The 20,002-nt window shown below is 39.1% G+C and overlaps 1 protein-coding gene across 1 annotated transcript in view; it reads right to left on the bottom strand.

Annotated features, from left to right (window-relative positions):
* ADGRV1 (adhesion G protein-coupled receptor V1) overlaps positions 1-20,002 on the bottom strand; it is a 538,620-nt gene that overhangs the window by 69,119 nt on the left and 449,499 nt on the right. The window contains exon 87 of the mRNA XM_055564426.1: positions 1,073-1,194. Coding sequence (XP_055420401.1) covers positions 1,073-1,194 — 122 coding nt within the window. The remainder of the gene's footprint in view (positions 1-1,072; positions 1,195-20,002) is intronic.

Raw genomic sequence — 20,002 nt, 5'->3', positions numbered from 1 at the left:
GTCACACTTCAGTTGTGTGTTATAATCCTAATACTTTCTCTACAGAGGTTTTTTTATAAGATGGTGATCCAAACAAGGGCTGTTTAGAGAAATCCTTGATAAATTCAAGAGACTGCTTTAGTCTACAGACAAATCTTTTTACTTTGGAAAATAAGAAAAAAAAAAAGAGTTCATTTGTTCCATTTGCTAATTTCAGGGTGCAACTTTTTTTCCATTTAACAAAAGCACAAAAAAGTCAGTTTTAATTTTTGTTAGTTATATAATTCCTAGTTATGCTATCCAAACATGCTCACAAAGCTAACTTAAGCTAGGCATTGCCAGACTTGGAGGATGTCAATCATTTTCAGTGAACCAAAACACCAAGTATCAGACTTAATAGGGAACTGCTTGACCATCATTGTTATTTCACTCTCAGCTGATTTAATTTTTAGACACAAACCCAGTCCAAATATATGCATGTGCCCTAGATAGCTGCCATCTGTAAAGTTTATAAACATCAATCCTGCTGAAAAAGAAACATGTTTTTGTAGTTACTTAGGTGTTGTCAAAATGAAGGAGGGTAAAAAGATTTTATGTCTTTCTATTTGTATAACCAGCAAGTTAGACGGATAAGACAATGGCAACCCACTCCGGTACTCTTGCCTGGAAAGTCCCACGGATGGAGGAGCCTGATAGGCTGCAGTCCATGGGGTCGCTAAGAGTTGGACATGACTGAGCAACTTCACTTTCACTTTTCACACATTGGAGAAGGAAATGGCAACCCACTCCTGTGTTCTTTCCTGGAGAATCCCAGGGACGGGGGAGCCTGGTGGGCTGCTGTCTATAGGGTTGCACAGAGTCAGATACAACTGAAGCGACTTAGTAGCAGCAGCAGCAGCAAGTTAGAAGCCCAGCCATATTTAAGATGTTAAAAAAGTTTAACACAATCTTTACCACTTTGATCTAACACTCTTCGTGATGTTTTGTGCATAAGAATTCACCTCTCTGTGGATGCTTGATTCCTTTATGTTGAAACTCCACGCCTTGTGTTCACTAGGACCCGTGTGTGCTGTAACCCAACCATGAGGCTTACCTGCAGGCTGTTGAAAATGACGAACAGAACCAACATCCAGAAGTGTCTGTAAGCCATGTGCAGGCCTCCCCAAAGCCATGTCATCGAAATCAGGGCAAAGAGATACAAAACCAGTGGAATTTCTAGACACCATAAAAGAAAAAGAATTTTTGAACTTGAGAATACTCCATAATCATACACATACACAAAATTATATTTAGCTCCTTCCTGGAGATACCCTCTGTGCCCAAGTACCTGTTTTGCAAGAACAACCTTGGAAATCCCATTCTTAGGGATTCCAGAGAAAAGGAGGGAACATTGCTGAGTCTACATTCTTTCTGTTCTCTCTCTGCCCTCCAAGGCTGGAGAAGGATGAGACCTGTTCCTCTCCTAGACTACCACCTGCTGGCCTGTTCAGGAAGCGCCGGAGACGCACTCACATTTCGATCCCGGGAAAGGCCCGGTATATAAACCTGCTCACAAGTGCTCTCCATCAGAAAATGGCAGGCAGCAGCGTGCTTCCAAAATTACAGCAGCCTAGTCTAACGTTTTGAAACATTAATGAACTTGTTTGTATGTAATGGAAACATATGTATTCATCCCTTTTTTTCTGACTGAGTGGACACCAAGCTTTATAGCTGTGGTTCACAGCAAAGATGAAGTGACTGATTCACTACTGTCAAGAGTAAGTTTATTCTACCATTATTTTATCATGAAATTTGTTTTGACAGTTCCCAGAACAGATTTCTTGTGGGTCAAAGGATTTCATTACCCTTTCTACTTTATGTCTGATATTTGGGATTTAGAATAATAATCTTAAAAGAGGAGATAATAATATGTAAATGGAAAGCCATATAAGATTTGGAAAGTGAATCAGATCTTGTTGTTGCTTAGTCGCTAAGTCATGTCCAACTGCTCTCTGACCCTATAGACTACAGCCCACCAGGCTCCTCTGTCCATGGGATTTTCCAGACAAGAATGCTGGAGTGGGTTGCTACTTCCTTCTCCAGGGGATCTTCCTGACCCAGGAATCGAAACTACACCTCCTGCTTGGCAGGCAGATTCTTTACCACTGACCTTACCTGGGAAGTCTGTCTTGTAGAGCATCCTTAAATTTGAATTTGATATTGTCTCATGATTTAGATTATAAACTTAGCCAGAAATCACAGAAGTGATGCTGGGTTCTTTTTACAGCATTCTATTGGTTTCCACAATAATTCAATTTTTCCCATTATTTAGGCTGTTCATTTTGGCCACTTGATTAAGGTAGTGCCTGCACGAGTCCTCCACTATAGAGTTAGTCCTTTTTCCTTTGTAATTAGTATGTATCTTGTAAGGCATCACTTAGGAACTAGGTAAATATTCTTTCACTTATCAAATATTTGATTTATTCATTTATTTTTATCATATAGATTCATAGATTCTCAATGTAATGGGTTATGGTATACTTTGTTGCTTAATTGCTAAGTCATGTCCGACTTTTGAGACTCCTTGGATTGTAGCCCTTATACTACTACCTGTTTATTTTGATGTTCAAATTGTCCTAAGTCTGATTAATGGGAGCCCCTTCAAGATGGTTTCTGTGACTTCTGTCAGGTCATCGTTCTGGGAGCATTTCCTTGCTTCTGACCCAACAAGACATTTCAAGTTCATCTCATACTTTCCCTGCCACAGTCCTGGTTTCTTTTAGTAGAAGGGTGTTTAGAAACCAAGGTCCGGGGCTGCGTATAGTCTTTGGTGTTGGATTGCTGCTGTTCCTAAGTCCTCTCAGAGCTAGAGCATACATGTCTGTGCGTGTGTGTGCACGCATGCGTGTACACACACACACACCCCTATATCTATATCTACCTCTGTATAATTAAAAACATCCTTTTATACCAATACTTTCAGTTCCAGTCCAATGCCACAAGGTTAACTGTAATTTCTCTCTCTGTATTTTAATTTCTTTCTCTATTGGTAAGCAACGTACTCCTCATTATTCCTAAAATATTTACCTATTTGATCAGCTCGAGTTGATTGCAACCAATCTCCCACTGCTGTCTTCCGTCCCTGGCACAGATGGCCCCCCCAAACCCACTCAGGTTCTCAGGAGCCTTGTGAGTACACCCCACCATTCACACGGATGCCCCCTCACAATGATGGGCTGGGACACTCCACCCTGGACACCTTCCAGTGGGTGCATACCTTGCTCTGTACAGACTAATGGCATTAGGACAGAATAGTTCCAGAAGAGAGAAGAAAAAGCAGGGAAGAAGGAACATGAGCTTTTTTTTTTTTGAGACCATGATGACATCTTGTGAGATATTCTTTTCACGGAAAAAATGTCAATTATCTATTACCACTACACAGAGCAAATAATAATATAACGCAACATAATTTACAGATGAATAGTCCTTTTGTCATTAATGCCTTACCATAGGACAGGAGTGAATATATTAAGGTTTATTTAGCCTTTTTTAAAAAAAATTATTTTTGCTTAATGAAGTCATACAATTTGATAAAGCCCAGAAGACTCATTTGTGCTTCTGACGAGATACCCTAATATTTAGGAAACTGCCTAAGCTGTGCTTATGAAAGTTTTCAAAGGTTAGGTATTAGTCTGGCAGTTGCCTTCTTTGCTCTCACTGTGCAACTACAAGATTCTATTTCTGGCTCGGTGCACAGAACAAAAGGACGTGCATATTTTGCATGAACAGCGACAAACCAAATTTTCAGAATCTGCCCTGCATGTTTGTGTGAGTGCCGAGAGCCAGACGAGCGCTGTGTGCTGATAAAGCTCAGTGCACAAGCCAAAAGAGCATACCGGGGCTGGCAAGAAACACCCAGAGCTCATGTTTTTCTGGAACTCTGCAGAAAAGTGTGGTAGCTTGGCACTCCGGATCAGAAACTGCACGGAAAGAAAGCCAGTCGTAAATAACTCAGCATACCGAACAGAAGACCCTTGCCTGCTTTTCCGGCAGTGCAACCATGATCCAGACCTGATTTCAGATGGAAGAAACATATCCATACCTGTGGCGGATTCATTTTGATATTTGGCAAATCTAATACAGTTATGTAAAGTTTAAAAATAAAATAAAAAAAAAAAAAAAAAAAAAAAAAAAAGAAACATATCCAGAGGGAAATCTGGATTCTGTGGGCCTGAAGTTTATAAAACTCTGAAAAGTTTCTTTAAGAAATAAAAATTTCCAAAGCATAGTTAGAAGATCTTGGAAGGGGCCAATGCAAGTTAAGAGGCCCTAAAATGTATGCTTCATCGGCTTTATGGTTAACCTAAAGGAGGTACCTTTCACCTTTCTGGGGTCAAGAGGAGTGTGTTGTGTTAGTTGCTCAGCTGTGTCTGACTCTTTGTGATCCCATGGACCATAGCCCACCAGGCTCCTCTGTCCATGGGATTCTCAACACAAGAATACTGGAGTGGATTGTCATTTCCTTCTCCAGGGGATCTTCCTGACCCAGGAATCGAACCTGTGTATCCTGCATTAGTAGGAGGGTTCTTTACCACACGCGCCACCTGGGAAGCCCATGGGGTCAAGAGTAACAGTGATCAAAAGAAGGGGTGTGAGAGTGGGAGATGGTAATGAAAGTGGAGGGGACACGCTTCTTTCTGTTTAAAAGCTCCTATGAAATCCACTTGGCAAACTGAAAATGAATGCTCTTTTAATGAACAGCGTTTAGTTAAGTATTTCCTAAGCTGATACTTCACATTTGGTGAAAGGCTAGTAACTTTTCTGTTGGCTGTGTAAGCCCTGCTTACCGATGTAGCCATTTATAAAAGGCAATGTTAACAAGTTACATTTAGGAGTGAATTCCTTAATAGAAAACAGAATCATTCCAATGTTCTCAATAAAAGGAAACCCTTAAAACACAGTACGGGGCCCATGGAATAATGGTATCTAGATTAAGACTGTTTAGACTCCCCTGGTGGTCCAGAGGCTAAGACTCCATGCTTCCAATGCAGGGGGCAAGGTTCGATCCCTGGTCAGGGATCTAGCTCCCACATGCTGCAACAAAGAGATCATGCCACAGCTGAAGATCCTGCGTGCTGCAATTAAAGATCCTACAAGCTGAAGCAAAGACAGAAGATCCCCCATGGCACAATCGAGACCTGGCACAGCCAATAATAAACAAAGAAACAAATGTTTTTCTGTAAAAAGACAGTGCTACCCAGAATATATAAACACCCTTACAACTCAACAGAAACCAAAGAACCCAATTCCAAAATGGGCAATGGATTTAAAGAGATATTTCTCCCCGAAAGATAAACAAATGGCCACTGAGCACAGACAAAGATGATCAACATCACTAGTCACTAAGGAAAAGCAAATTAAACCCACAATAAGGTACTATGAATACTCACTAAGATGGCTCTTGTCGATATTTAGAATACTACAAGTGTTGACAAAGATGTGGAGCAATTGGAACCCTGGTGCCTTGGTGGTAAGCATGAAATATGGTGCAGCTGCTGTGGAAAATGGTTTGGTGGTACTTCAGAATGTTAAAAATACAATTACTATATAGTCTAGAAATTTCACTCCTAGGTATATGCTCAAAATAACTGAAAACAAGGACTCAGAGATTTGTACATCAGTATTCATGGCAGCACCATTCACACTATCCTAAAGGTGGAGACAACCCAAAAGTCCCTCAACAGGTGAACAGAAAAACAAAACGTGATATGTACGTGCAATGAAATATTGCTCAGCCTTAAAAAGGGGTGAAATTCTGACATAGGCTACAACGTGAATGAACCATGAAAACATGTTAAGTAAAATGAATCAGACACAAAAGTACAAATACTGTAAGATTCCACGTACACGAAGTGCCTAGAATAGGCACATTCAGAGACAAAGCATAGAATAGAGGTTACCGGGAGCTGGGGCGGGTGGGGGTGGGGGGATGAGGGTGTTATTGCTTAATGGGTACAGAGTTTATGTTTGGGATGATGAGAAGTTCTGAAAATAGACGGTGGTGATGGTTGCACAGCACTGTGAATGCACTTATTGCTACTGAACTGTACACTTAGAAATAGAATGGTGAATTTTAAGTTATGCATATTTTACTACTATTTTTTGAAAGCTATACTATTAATAAAAAAGACAAGCTTGTGTCAAGATAAAGTTCCACAATGAGGGAGGAAAAAAAATTAATCCTTGAAATACTTAAAATACTTAAATTAGCAAGAATCACTAATGTGAAAAACAAAGCGATCTGAAAAGATTTTAGTGAAAGAAGTTACTTGTGGAAAGTAAAAAAACAAACAAAAACTCAGCCAGTACATTTGTCATTTAGTATTACTATCATTAGAAAAGTCTACTTATGGCAGTTAGTAGCTTCCACTGAGAATACACAAAATCTCATTATTTTTTAGTGTAAAATATGACTTCAATGAATTTCATTGCTATTTTTAAAGAAAGTATGGTGCTGAATTATCTCTTTTCTTTGTAATTGCAGCCTTGGCTTTATTGCTATGCACCAGTGACGATTACGGCTTTATTATGGAAATCACACCTCATTTACATGAAGCTGAAAATTTATTCTGTGTTTACAATCTTCTAAAGTACTTGCTTTAATTTTACCTCACTGACCTTCTGAGTCTAACAATTTGGATGTGCAACTAAAACAAACTCATCAATGTAAAACAAGGAAGACAACTGTGAAATAATGTGGATTTAAGACATTTATGGGTCTATTTCCAACGATAAGCACGCATCATTTTTAAATTAGAAAAAGAGGTAATTGAAAAGAAGGCATCAAAAGGTCTTATTTCTAAAATATGGGCCTTTATTCTGAAATGAACAGATACTTGAAGGCCAAGAAATTTCATTGATCTGATCCATTCCCTGGTGAGAAAATATTAAATGTGCTCTTGAGTTTTCTTAACAAGGGTTAAGATACAATGTACAGTCACCCACCAGTGTTTTTAGCAAATAAACCTAATGTCATAGAAGATAACAGGGCACATTCTTCACAAAGCTGGCAAGTCAGCATTAGGATACTGTGGCTGGAACAGACAACAACAGACTTAGAGATCAGGATTTGTAAACTGTTCAAAGAAATGCTCCCTACTTCATTCAGGTAGTTTGTATTCCTAATCTTTGGTCACTTAGTCCTATACTTGGTTCTATTTTAGAATTTCCTTCGTACTTCAACACATTCCCAGAAGAGCTCTTGAGAACCCACCTGGACAACAGGGAATCCACTCTAAGCCCCCTGGCCATAGTCCCCAGACACAGTGGCACATGTTTGCTGCAGCAGGCTAGACTCTGTGTATGTCAACTCAGTGACGTGCCAGGTTCTTCACTTTAGCCATCCTGACCAAATTCATCATCTCCAGTGAAATATGAAGATCACCCAGATTGGAGGGCTGCTTTTACTGTGCACACTCACATCCAAACTATCACTCAAAAGTTCCTGATGAACCTTTATTGAAAATGAACCTCTCCATGTCTTCTATTCCCCTGTCCCCTTTGATATTTCCTATTCTCTCCTACCCTATTCTAGTCCATTCCAATCCATCCCATCCCATCCCATCTCACTTCACTCTAAAATACTGCAAGGAGACTCACCAGTGTACTGTGACCCACAACGTGTAAATCTTTGCTCTAAAAGATAGTTCAAGAAGCTAGTAGGCTATCTTAGACATAAAGTAGGCACAGTAAACATAATTATCATGGGACGCCTACAGCTATCATGTTCTGATGTGCATTTACCCTGACCTTTTCTGGGATGTGAAGGAGGCAAGCCTAATTTGGAGGGACCTGCACAGGTAATATATTGACTCTGCAGGCAGAAAGTCAATACTGGCCTGCAGCATATTTCCCAGGTATAAGAGAAACGTGAGAAAATTCTCAAAGGAGTCTCAAGTTTGCTGGGAACCTAAACAGCGGTACTTTGTCAAATGGGTGACTTTGGGCTCTCCTGGACGTTAGAAGACAGTTGAGTGTCAGGCCTACTTTGAAGGTGATTTATTGGGATTGAAAAAAAATGGTACAAGCCTAGAATTATGGTCTCGCCTTGCAAAAGCTATATATAATTTTCAATTTGCAGGCTATAATTTTGAATCTAAGGAGAATAATCAAGTTAGATGAGACATACCCACATGGACCTTGCATGCACTGTTATTAGAGTAATTCCATTTGAACCATGTACTTCAAAGTTGCCAGATAATATTCTACTCAGGGGGTGGGGGGCAGTTGTCAAATAGGTCTGTGATTCTTAAGGAAAAGGTGAAATGAACTGTTTTTTTTCCTTGTGAGAAAAATGTCTTGCAACTATGGGAAGGAGAAATATCATTTGGTTTCACAGTCAACATAGCAACGTTCTACACACTTCATAAATTTTTCATAAAATGACATTATGACCAACGTTTTAGGAAGATCAGAGTTCAAAAACAAACATGATGTCAGCCAACCAACAATCGAAGACTGGCTTAACCTAGTTTTCTAACTACATTACCAGTTACTTAGCCGTGAAGGAGTTCAAAACAGTCATCTCCAGGCATGCTCAGGCACCTAAGAGCAATTCCCAACACACTTGGCTTTCATAATACAATGAAAATGTACAATGCATCTTTCAACCTGCTACATTTATATTTTAAATCTTATTAGATGGTCTCATAATTTGAGGAATTAGGTTACTGTGTATTTGGCCATGACTAGTGAAAAAGTTGGCTTAAAGCTCAACATTCAGAAAACTAAGATCATGGCATCTGGTCCCATCACTTCATGGGAAATAGATGGGGAAACAATAGGAACAGTGTCAGATTTTATTTTGGGGGGCTCCAAAATCACTGTACATGGTGATTGCAGCCATGAAATTAAAAGACGCTTACTCCCTGGAAGGAAAGTTATGACCAACCTAGATAGCATATTCAAAAGCAGAGACATTACTTTGTCAACAAAGGTCTGTCTAGTCAAGGCTATGGTTTTTCCAGTGGTTACGTTTGGATGTGAGAGTTGGACTGTAAAGAAAGCTGAGCACCGAAGAATTGATGCTTTTGAACTGCGGTGTTGGAGAAGACTCTTGAGAGCCCCTTGGACTGCAAGGAGATCCAACCAGTCCATTCTGAAGGAGATCAGTCCTGGGTGTTCTTTGGAAGGACTGATGCTAAAGCTGAAACTCCAATACTTTGGCCACCTCATGCGAAGAGTTGACTCATTGGAAAAGACTCTGATGCTGGGAGGGATTGGGGGCAGGAGGAGAAGGGGACAACAGAGGATGAGCTGGTTGGATGGCATTACCGACTTGATGGACATGAGTTTGAGTGAACTCTGGGAGTTGGTGATGGATAGGGAGGCCTGGCGTGCTGCGATTCATGGGGTTGCAAACAGTTGGACACAACTGAGTGACTGAACTGAACTGAGCCAGTTATGTTTAAAGATATTTTGATAGTACATCACAGGGCCATCATTACAATTTAATAGGCTCTAATTCAACACTGAAGTCTTGAGTCAATTCTGACACAATGTCTCAGAAAAATTAACACTAAAAATAACTCTATGTGTTCAAGAAAGTATTTTTACAGTGTGTTAAATATGTCAGTTCCCAGAACTGTTTCCTAGTAGAGATCCTTGATCTGAATAAATGCCAGCTGATCTCAATGCTTATATTTCCTTTCTTTAATTTGGGTCTCTAGCCCTCACACTACAAAACTGTAACATTGAGTAAAATGTTTATTTTATTTCCTTTGCCATGTCACTATTCTAAAAAGTCCACTTGAATGAAATCTTTTGGTTCCTGTCAGTGTGATTCACTGCATCTCTTCTTCCAAAAGATATTCTGGTATCAGATTATCAGGGCATAGTCTGATCTTAAAAATATAGCTATGTATTTCTCAAAAGCTTTGGGGATATTATTTAATGTCTGTTGTTAAATAACTATACCTGTAAATATAGAAAACTTATACCAAACCCACAAAGAGAGCTGTTTTCAAGAATATATAATAACAGCCCATAAAGTGGTGTAATACCTGTGTTATATAAAGGCTTATCATTGTCTATTTAAACAATGGCACAGTCCCCACAGGTGTGCCAGGAATGTCTATGCAGATGGAAATGAACTAATATTGTATTGCTCATTCATACTAACAACCTTGGATCAAGCCCTTACAGGAAAAAGAAAGAGAAACCATGGTGCTTAGAAAGAAAGGCAATCTGCTGGGTGAATGGCCATGTGTATGATCTAGGGAGAAGGAGGCTGTCCCCCCAAAATCATCTACATTGACAGTATTTATATGTTGGTGGCCAAAGTAATCTTACCAATGTGACTTGGATCTAATGACAAACTTCAAAAATTTTTTTCTGTATTTGTCAATGTTATGCTGCTACTGCTGCTAAGTTGCTTCAGTCGTGTCCGACTCTGTGCGACCCCATAGACGGCAGCCCACCAGGCTCCCCCATCCTTGGGATTTTCCAGGCAAGAATACTGGAGTGGGGTGCCATTGTAGATCTAAAAATGTGTAACATTTTAATTCTAACTCTTTCTCCTCTTTCATGTGGAAATTAACATTGTTAATGGTTAGATGGTTTCAGCTATTACTATTTCAGGTGTTAGCTACTAGTAGTAAATAGAAGGTAGATATTAGAGCTTATTTTCATCTCAGGCTCAAAACTATGTTTCCAATTTTTTCTTCCCTTTTTCTTTCCTTCTTTCCTCCCTCTCTCCTTCCCTTCCTTCCTTTCCAAGCCTCCGACATGGAGCTACTCACTTATTATTATTCGTAGAAGTAGTATTACTGTTACTATTCAATTCCATCTTTAATAGGTTAGACAGATCCTTCTACATTTTTCATTTGTTTGTCTCTTTTTTTTTTTCAAATCAAGTGAAGTTTATTGTGTTACAAAGTCTGTGAGCCACATTTGAAAAAAAAAAACAAACTTTTTTCATGGTGGCATATAACCATAGATTGTGTTTACTTGCAAAGACTCTGGCATTAGTGGGGAGAATGCTGGAGAAAGGAAAATCACCCTATTTCTTCGAAATCATCTAATTAAATGTGTAAGTATCAACAATTGCTCATTTCAATTACTTGTTGATTTACAACCACATCGATTTACACTCTTATGAAACTGTACAATAGAACTTCAAATTGTTCAACATTTTTAGTGTTTCCTATGACCCAATTTCTACTTCTTTCTTGAAGCTGATGCATTCTAATTATAAATCATATCATTTTGCTTTCCTGAAGGTAATTTATACTAAATTTTATAATTTCCTTCTGTCAAATTCAATTAAAAGAAAAGATATGTTTTGAACAAGGGCCCTGAACCAAATAAATTTTTTTAAAAAGCATGTACTAAAGTTGACTGAATGGAATTTATTCTAAAAGAGGCAGAATAGTAGAGAGGTTATGAGCATGGACTCTGGGGCCAGGTTACTTGAGGTCCATTTACCAGCTGTGTGACCTTGGTGAGTTATTTGACTGCTCTGATGCACAATTTCCTCATCTGCACAAGAAAGATAACATCAGCACCTCCTAAATATGCTTTATTAAATCCAGTGAGGATTTGATGCTTGAAATGCAAAATACTTAGAACAGTTTTATATAAACTTTGGCGATTGCTTATTATTCAAAAAATATAGATATAAATATACATATATATTTAAGATTCAAAAGTGTATTAGAAAAAATGTGACAGGTAAAAGGATGAATTACATATGGATCTTCTTTCAAATATATATATACATATATATATATGTGTGTGTGTGTGTGTGTGTGTATATATATATATATATATATATATATATATATATATATATATATATATATAGGCTTCCCTGGTGGCTCAGATGGTAAGGAATCCACCTGCAATGCAGGAGACCCGGGTTCAACCCCTGGGTTAGGAAGATATATTGGAGAAGCAAATAGCTATCCACTCCAGTATTCTTGTCTGGAGAATTCCATGGTTGGGGGGAATACACACACACACACACACACACACACACACACTATAATAAAAGGTAGAAGATAAATATTAGAAGAAAGGGATCAAGTTACATAAAAATTCAGGGAAAGCAGCAGTTACTTCCCATAGATGGTATCAGAAAGGTTTTTGTGAGGAAGAAGGAATTTCAACTGGAATTTAAAGATGAGCTATGTCTGAACATGTGGATTTTGAGCTTAAGGTAGGAAAGAAAGGCAAAAAGGCAAGTGCAGAAATTAGTGTAAAATATCCCTTCTGACTTGCATGATAGGTCCGGGAAGGGTAATAGTGAGAAGAATGAGGTCATGAGGGGATTGTTCGGACCAGGTTAAGCAACAGAAAGATTTTACAGGAAATGGAGAGGCATTTAAGATTTCTGAGATGAGTGCCCAATCAGAAGAGAAATTTCCTTAATCTCACGGGAAAGTAAACAGATTGGTAGACAGAAAGCTGGAGGCAGGGATACCAGCCAGGAAATCATGGCAGTAGTCCAAGTGAGACATGATGAAGACCTGGGGCAAGAACATGGTGAAGGAGTGACTCCCACAATAGAAACAAGGGGATGGACACAAAGATATGATAAAGAATCTAAAGGTGAAGTACCCCCGAATCAGAAAACAAGGAGGAACTTTAAAAATCATACAGCTATTGGGACTTCATCCCTGGAGACTCCAATACATTGAGGCTGTAAAGAGACTCATCAAACCATAATTAGTGAAAGAGCGATTTTGATGATCAGTTTTGACAACTACTGACCTGAAAGTCTACGGCTATCAAGTAAAACAAAAATTACACTGGCTTCAAAATTAGGAAAATGAGAAAAGGATTAAGAGGAAGAATAGAAGGAACAGGGAGAAACAATAACAGAGATCAGAGAAACTGGGGCAGGCAAGTCGTGGATAAGTTTTGTACTTCTGAGAACAATCTATTATTCCCGGGAAGAGGACAGAAAAGAAGGTGAGAAAACACGTTGAGCTCAAGTGGATAGATTTGAAAATTACCACTGTGATGTGAAAAAGGCAAAGGCAATCCCTGAAAAACACATCTATTCCAGAGTTATGAGTCACACGAAAAATGAGTCATGGCCTGGGATTTACAGGAAAATAAAAAAGAAGAGAGTATTATGAAAACCAAGGGAGGGAGACTATTCAAGGAAGGGAAGTTACCAGTACAACTTATGCAGAAGAGTTTTTAAGGACAAGAACATGAGAGGTCAGCAGATTTGGTGCTCAACATTATGGGTGATGAATTGAAGAGAACAGCAAGGCTTGGCAGAGAACAGAAGGTGATGAGTACAGAGAGCTTGCATGGACTCCTCTTCAAGAAGTCTGCTGGTGAAGAAGAGAGGCAGGGAGGTAACTTGACAAAGCAGCAGGATAATGAGCACGTTCTTTTAAGCACAAACCGTGATGCAGGTTTCTGGATGGAGGGGAAAAACCTAGAATAGGGAGGTATTTAAGATGCAAGGCAACTGTGGAAAATTTAATGAAAACAAGTTCCCAAAGAAGAAAATTGCATGGCAATTGTTTTGCATGGCAATAATTCATTCTTTGGTAAGAATGAATTATTTACTTCCTTACCTAAATGGGAGGAAAAGTGGCAAAGAAGGGAGAAAAACAGAAAGCAGTGTTCAGATAAAGTAAGTAAGAGAACATCAGGTTGTTTTCCTATCTTATATAGAGAGTGAGAATAGAAGGTGTTAAGCACAAGACTTATGGGCAATCTGTTTCCTAAAGATTACCTAAGAATCAAGTAAAGATAATCCAAAGGCTCACTGAGAAGCAGAGATGGCTCAGTTAAGGCTACTCAGAATCAATCAGTATCTATTGCAGAGTAGCACTAATTGGCTGGGAAAAAGAGAAGTATGTGACATAGACTAGAATGGTGAATGCTGAAATTGCTTAAGGAGAGAGTCATGTTGGTGAGGAAATCAAGGGAGCTATTGAAAATATCCTAAAGGGAGGTTGCAGTGAAGATAAAGACCAGTAGGAGTGAGAAACTGGGAGAGGCGGGCAGAGGGAGGTGTGAAGAGGGAGAGGGGGACCCAGGAAGGGAGGCCAGCGTGAGAAATGGTAATCACAGTAATATGAATAGGTCAAGGATGATGCAAGCAAAAGAACACAAAATTAAAAATAGGAAAAATCATTAAGCAGGGACATAATGACTTTGAAGTTCAAGATGGACCACAAATACTTTTGATATCCTACTAGTTGGAAGGAGTAGCCTCTTGCAACTGGTTGTAGGAAAGTAATTTGTTTATGAGAGTGCCATTTTGGTTATGATCAGACAACTCAAAGAGTAATTTTATAAAAGGTTCAGATCAAGTTTGTTACTGCCTTCCAGCCCAATGAAATTCAAACTTCACCTTTGATATGGTGAAGAAAACAACTTTTATAAAAATGTCCTTTTTCTCCATTCAACGTTTTGAGTTTTATAATGCATTATCTATTAAATATAGTGCTGTGATCATAGATATTGTGCCAGCTATAAAGAAATTTATGATACAACTGTAAATTCCCCAGATTACTTGTCCCCACTCCCTATTTCCCTAGTCCCAACAACTCTATTTTCCTTTATTTCTGGATGTCCTCTTTAATACTGTACCAGTTGATTAAAGTGTGATCAAGCAACTGTTTAGTGACTATGTATTTTTTAAAGAATTGCACAGACACTGAATCATAAATTGAAAGTAGCCCAAGAATACTGGAGCGGGTAGCCTATCCTGTCTCCAGAGGATCTTCCCAATCTAGGAATCGAACCGGGGTCTCCTGCCTTGCAGGTAGATTCTTTACCAACTGAGCTATCAGGGAAGCCCTCTCTAAGTAACAAGACTGACAAAAATGAATAAATGAAAAAAGTTGCAAATAATGAATGGAATTTACACGTTAGATGTAGATTAATAAATGTAATTTACACCTTACTTGGAGTTTCCCTGATTAGAGAGAACCATGGAGTATCACAAGATTTCCATGTTGATACCAACTGAGTTGCCTCACAGACTAGGTTAGAGGGGAATAGTGTTTTCAATGGCATAGATTTTCTAAGATAAAATAGCCTTAAAAAATTCATTTTTTTTACTCTTCAGTAGAGTTTTAACATATTCTTTGGCAATAGTCTGAATACAAATTTGAGAGAGATATTTTAAAAAATCAGAAATTGTATGTTCATCAACCAAAAGTTGAATAAAAGATTTCAGTCACCCATTAAAGAAATGAATGTGCTCTTAGATCAAAGCAATAAACATGAATAACTGTTTCATGTAGCTTTCAAAAGAGTAGAAAGTAATGCTTCACTGGTAATTTTCCCAAGATAACTAAAGAAGGATTTGAGGTGGGGGGGAAGTCCTTTGAAAGAGTGGAGTATGCCAGGAAAATTAAAATGTAAACTTTTAATTAACTTGGAAAAAAACTGCCAAGGAAATACATGGAAAAACTCGGCCTATATATAAAAATTACAAACAATTGGGAAAGTTTCACTGACCCTCTGGGTCAAGCTGAGGCATGGCAATGGTATGCCTATGTCAATAATAGATGAAGGACAAAGAATGTGCAAGGCATATGAGCAGCTGTGATGCTCTTAGATAATGGCTTTAAATGTGTACCATGATCATATCTTCCACTGACATTCTGCTGAAGCCTATTCATGATGGGTATCAAGAAATTATTTTCAATTGCATTCCTTCTCCTGCCCAATCACCATGAATGATGAACTCAGCAAGTGAGACTGAATCCAGTTCCACTATTTGAGTCCAGACTTAGCAGACATTATGTCCTTTTTAGACAATAGCACTAATTCAAAATGGCTGTGCCTATGGAGACTTCATGCATGAAAGCAGAATTTTCCTTTTATCCTACAGTCTCAGGACTGTTATTGAATGAATGAATGATGCCATCAATTTAGCTTTTTAAAGGTTCCATGTGGAAAGGGGACAGACAAGAACCAAGAAATATCAGTCTTAAGAGAGCTGTGAGATGATGATATAAGCTACGTGCTATGAACTGAATTAAGTCTCTGTAAAATTCATTTGTTGAAACCCCAACCCTCAGTATGATGGTATTTGGAAATAGGGACATAAAGAGTTAATTAAGTCATGAGAGTAGAGTCCTCACAATGGGATTCGTGCCCTTACAAGGAGAGACATGAGTGAACTCTTTCCCTTTCTCTTTCCTTCTCTCCCCCAAGTAAGAACATAGCAAGAGAATGGTCATCTGCAGGCCAGGAAGAGGGCTCTAGTTAGGAACCAAATTGGCCAGCACCCAGATTGTGGGACTTCTCAACCTCTGTAACTGTGAAGTATAAATAGCTACTGTTTAAACCACCCAGTCTATGGCATTTTGTTATGACAACTCGAATCAATTAATATACACCAGGCATAATGATGAAGAAAGGAAGAGAGGCGCATATTTGAAAGATATATAGGAATGATCCAGGACAAAATATTCTACACCAGTTACATACTGAAAGAGCTGTTATGCTGATAAAAATACCAATGCATACTGCATGCTTACTATGCTACAGAGTATACTAAAGACAATATGAATTAACATTTAATGCTTGAAACAGCTCTATAAAGTTAAATATTATTATTATGCCTGCACTATATATGTGAAAAATGAGGAAAACTAGGCACATTTCAGTACCTTAAAGAGACAAGGCAGTCTTTCTTGGAAATTAGAAGATGAAGAAACAATTTGCTAGCCTGAATCACTTCAAATTCTTTCTGGGGCATGGAGCCTAACAATTCCTTTTATGGAATCAGAGCTCTCTAGGTCTAATTTAACGTTTACGTGTCATTTTTCTCAATGAAAGATTTGACGACAAAATGGCGAACGGTGAAGCACTGGGGATGGTGATAAAGAGAGCTCTGGAGACTTTAGGAGTCACTTGTGGTTCTAACCCCAACTGCACAATTCAACAGCTTTGCAAATCTGGACACCTCTCTAAGCCTCGCATTTCTTTCATTTTCTTGTCTCACTGTAGGACTAGATATACGTGCTTCACAAGATTCTTGTGAAAACTGAGATAATATACACAAAATGCTTAGCACAGGGTGCTGGTATACCAGCAATTAGTAGCTGTTACGATGATAATGATGATACCACCAGGGCTAAAGTCCACCCATAGCTGCCACTTACATGCAGTCCAGCCTTTTATTCTCTCCCAATCCTACTACATCCATGCTCTCCCACTGTTCACCTTACAAATAAACTGAAGCTTTAGTACTGAAATAGCCTAAACAGAGAACCACCCTTGTGCTCATCAGTTTTAAACAGAGACTAGGTAAAAGGCAGTCCCTGAGGTATAAACATTTGGGAAACTTGAGTTTTGGAAAGACCCAGCTCTGCCACAAATTACTAGTCCCTTTTCTTCTTTGGTTACATGTGGAAATCAGGAGTTCAAACAGAAATAAATGTAAGCTTTCTCGCGACTCTTTGATTTTATTTTTTACTTTTTATCTCAATGTTCTAAGCCTTAGGAAACTAATTCCTGATTTTAAAGTTCTAGGAGATTCTAATGAGCAATATCAAGTCCCCAGTCAATAACAATAATGAAAAAAAAACACCAATACACATTGAACAACTACATATCGTCTTTCAGGTTCAAAGATTCTGATTTGAATCTTTGAAGACTGAGGTCACAGGTATAAATCTAAGCAGGGGATGAGAGTCCAAAATGTTTCTTTAAATATTTTGGATTTTCCCCAGCATTACTGATAAAATGTAGGGAGACTAAACTGTGCTCACAAAGATTTTTTTTAAAGCTCAAGTGGAAGAGATTGTTAATTGTGCAGCGAGGAGTTCTGGGGTTTTCCTTTGGTCCCTAGGTATTGTTTTTTATTTTCTTTTCAGCAATGGAACTGGGAGTAGACTGCAAACAAGCAGTTTTCTGCCAAGGACATGTGAAACCTGTAATATTGGTCATTCTGGATCTGATTTAAGTATGTACTATTACTAGGTAAGATTACTTTTACTTTGCTTCACTGGAAACCTCAATTTTGGTTTAGGAAAAAAAGCATATTGTGTTTTTCATTTGTATTTATAAACCATGTAAAATTTAAAATGACAATGATATCCTCAGAATTTTGCAATATGTGTTTGAAATGACAAGCAATAAAAATTAAAATAAAACAATGCAATAAAATAAAAATGACAATAAAATTTAAAATGACAATGACATACTTAGAATTCTGATGTGCAAAAAATCAGGACGCCAGGACCACAGTGTTTCAGCTACTGATTGCTACATAACAAACTTGGTGGCTTAAAATATTTTACAATCTGGGCTGGGCAGTTTTCTGTTCTGTGTGGTGTCTACTTGGGCTGGATCCGACAAGAAGGCTTCTTCACTCCTATGTCTGGAATCAGAGCTGGGATGCTTGAAACAACAGTGGGCTGACGTGTTAGCTGCTCAGTCATGTCAGATTCTTTGTGAACCCGTGGACTGTATCCCCCAGGCGCCTCTGTCCATGGGGATTCTCCAGGCAAGAATACTGGAGTGGGTTGCCATGCTCTTCTCCAGGGGATCTTCCCCACCCAGGGATCAAACCCAGGTCTCCCACATTGCAGGTGGATTCTTTACTGTTTGAGCTACCTGGGAAGCCTGGAGGCGGGTTAAATATGCCTATTCATGTGGTCACTCCACACAATTAGCTTGGAGATGCTAATATCATGGTCGTCTCAGAGTAACCAGACTTCTTATATTGTGGCTGGCTTCCAAAAGAAAGGAAACTGAAACTGCCTGTCCTCCTAAACGCTTGACCCATTATGGGGCAGTATCACTTCCATCAGATTATCTTGGTCTAAGAAAGTCTGAGACCCAGGTTTGATCCTTGGGGTTGAGAAGATCCCCGGAGAAGAAAATGGCAACCCACTCCAATATTCTTGCCTGGAGAATTCCACGGACAGAGGAGCCTGGTGGGCTATAGCCCACGGGGTTGCAAAGAGTCAGGCAAAACTTATCAACTGACAGTTTCACTTCCTAAGCAAGTCCAAAAAGTTAAAGGGAGGGGAAACAGACTCCACCACTTTATGTGGGGAGTAGGACACACATCAGGGGAGGGAAGTAACTGATGGTGCCCATCTTTGGAGAACATGGCACAGTGTGTATTGCATTTACTAAGAGCTATTTGGTTCCAAATAGGAAAAGGAGTCCGTCAAGGCTGTATATTGTCACCCTGCTTATTTAACTTATATGCAGAGTACATCATGAGAAACACTGAGCTAGATGAAGCACAAGCTGGAATCAAGATTGCCAGGAGAAATATCAATAACCTCAGATATGCAGATGACACCACCCTTACGGGAGAAAGTGAAGAACTAAAGAGCCTCTTAATGAAAGTGAAAAGAGGAGAGTGAAAATGTTGGCTTAAAGCTCAACATTCAGAAAACTAAGATCATGGCATCCGGTCCCATCACTTCATGGCAAATAGATGGGGAAACAGTGGCTGATTTTATTTTTGGGGGCTCCCAAATCACTGCAGATGGCGATTGAAGCCATGAAATTAAAAGATGCTTACTCCTTGGAAGGAAAGTTATGACCAACCTAGATAGCATATTAAAAAGCAGAGACATTACTTTCCCAATAAAGGTCCATCTAGTCAAGGCTATGGTTTTTCCAGTAGTCATGTATGGATGTGAGAGTTGGACTATAAAGAAAGCTGAGCGCCAAAAAATTGATGCTTTTGAACTGTGGTGTTGGAGAAGACTCTTGAGAGTCTCTTGGACTGCAAGGAGATCCAACCAGTCCATCCTAAAGGGGATAAGTCCTGAGTGTTCCTTGGAGGGACTGATGTTGAAGCTGAAACTCCAATAGTTTAGCCACCTGATGCAAAGACCTGACTCATTTGACCCTGATGACAGAGGATGAGATGGTTGGATGGCATCACCGACTCAATGGACATGAGTTTGGGTAAGCTCTGGGAGTTGGTGATGGACAGGGAAGCCTGGCATGCTGCGGTCCATGGGGTCGCAAAGAGTCAGACACGACTGATCGACTGAACTGAACTGATTTCCTCTTCTTTTTCCTTTGG

This window comes from Bubalus kerabau, chromosome 1, assembly GCF_029407905.1.
Source record: "Bubalus kerabau isolate K-KA32 ecotype Philippines breed swamp buffalo chromosome 1, PCC_UOA_SB_1v2, whole genome shotgun sequence".
Taxonomy (NCBI): domain Eukaryota; kingdom Metazoa; phylum Chordata; class Mammalia; order Artiodactyla; family Bovidae; genus Bubalus; species Bubalus kerabau.
Note: the sequence above shows the minus strand (reverse complement) of the source record. Positions and strands in the feature narration are given on the sequence as shown.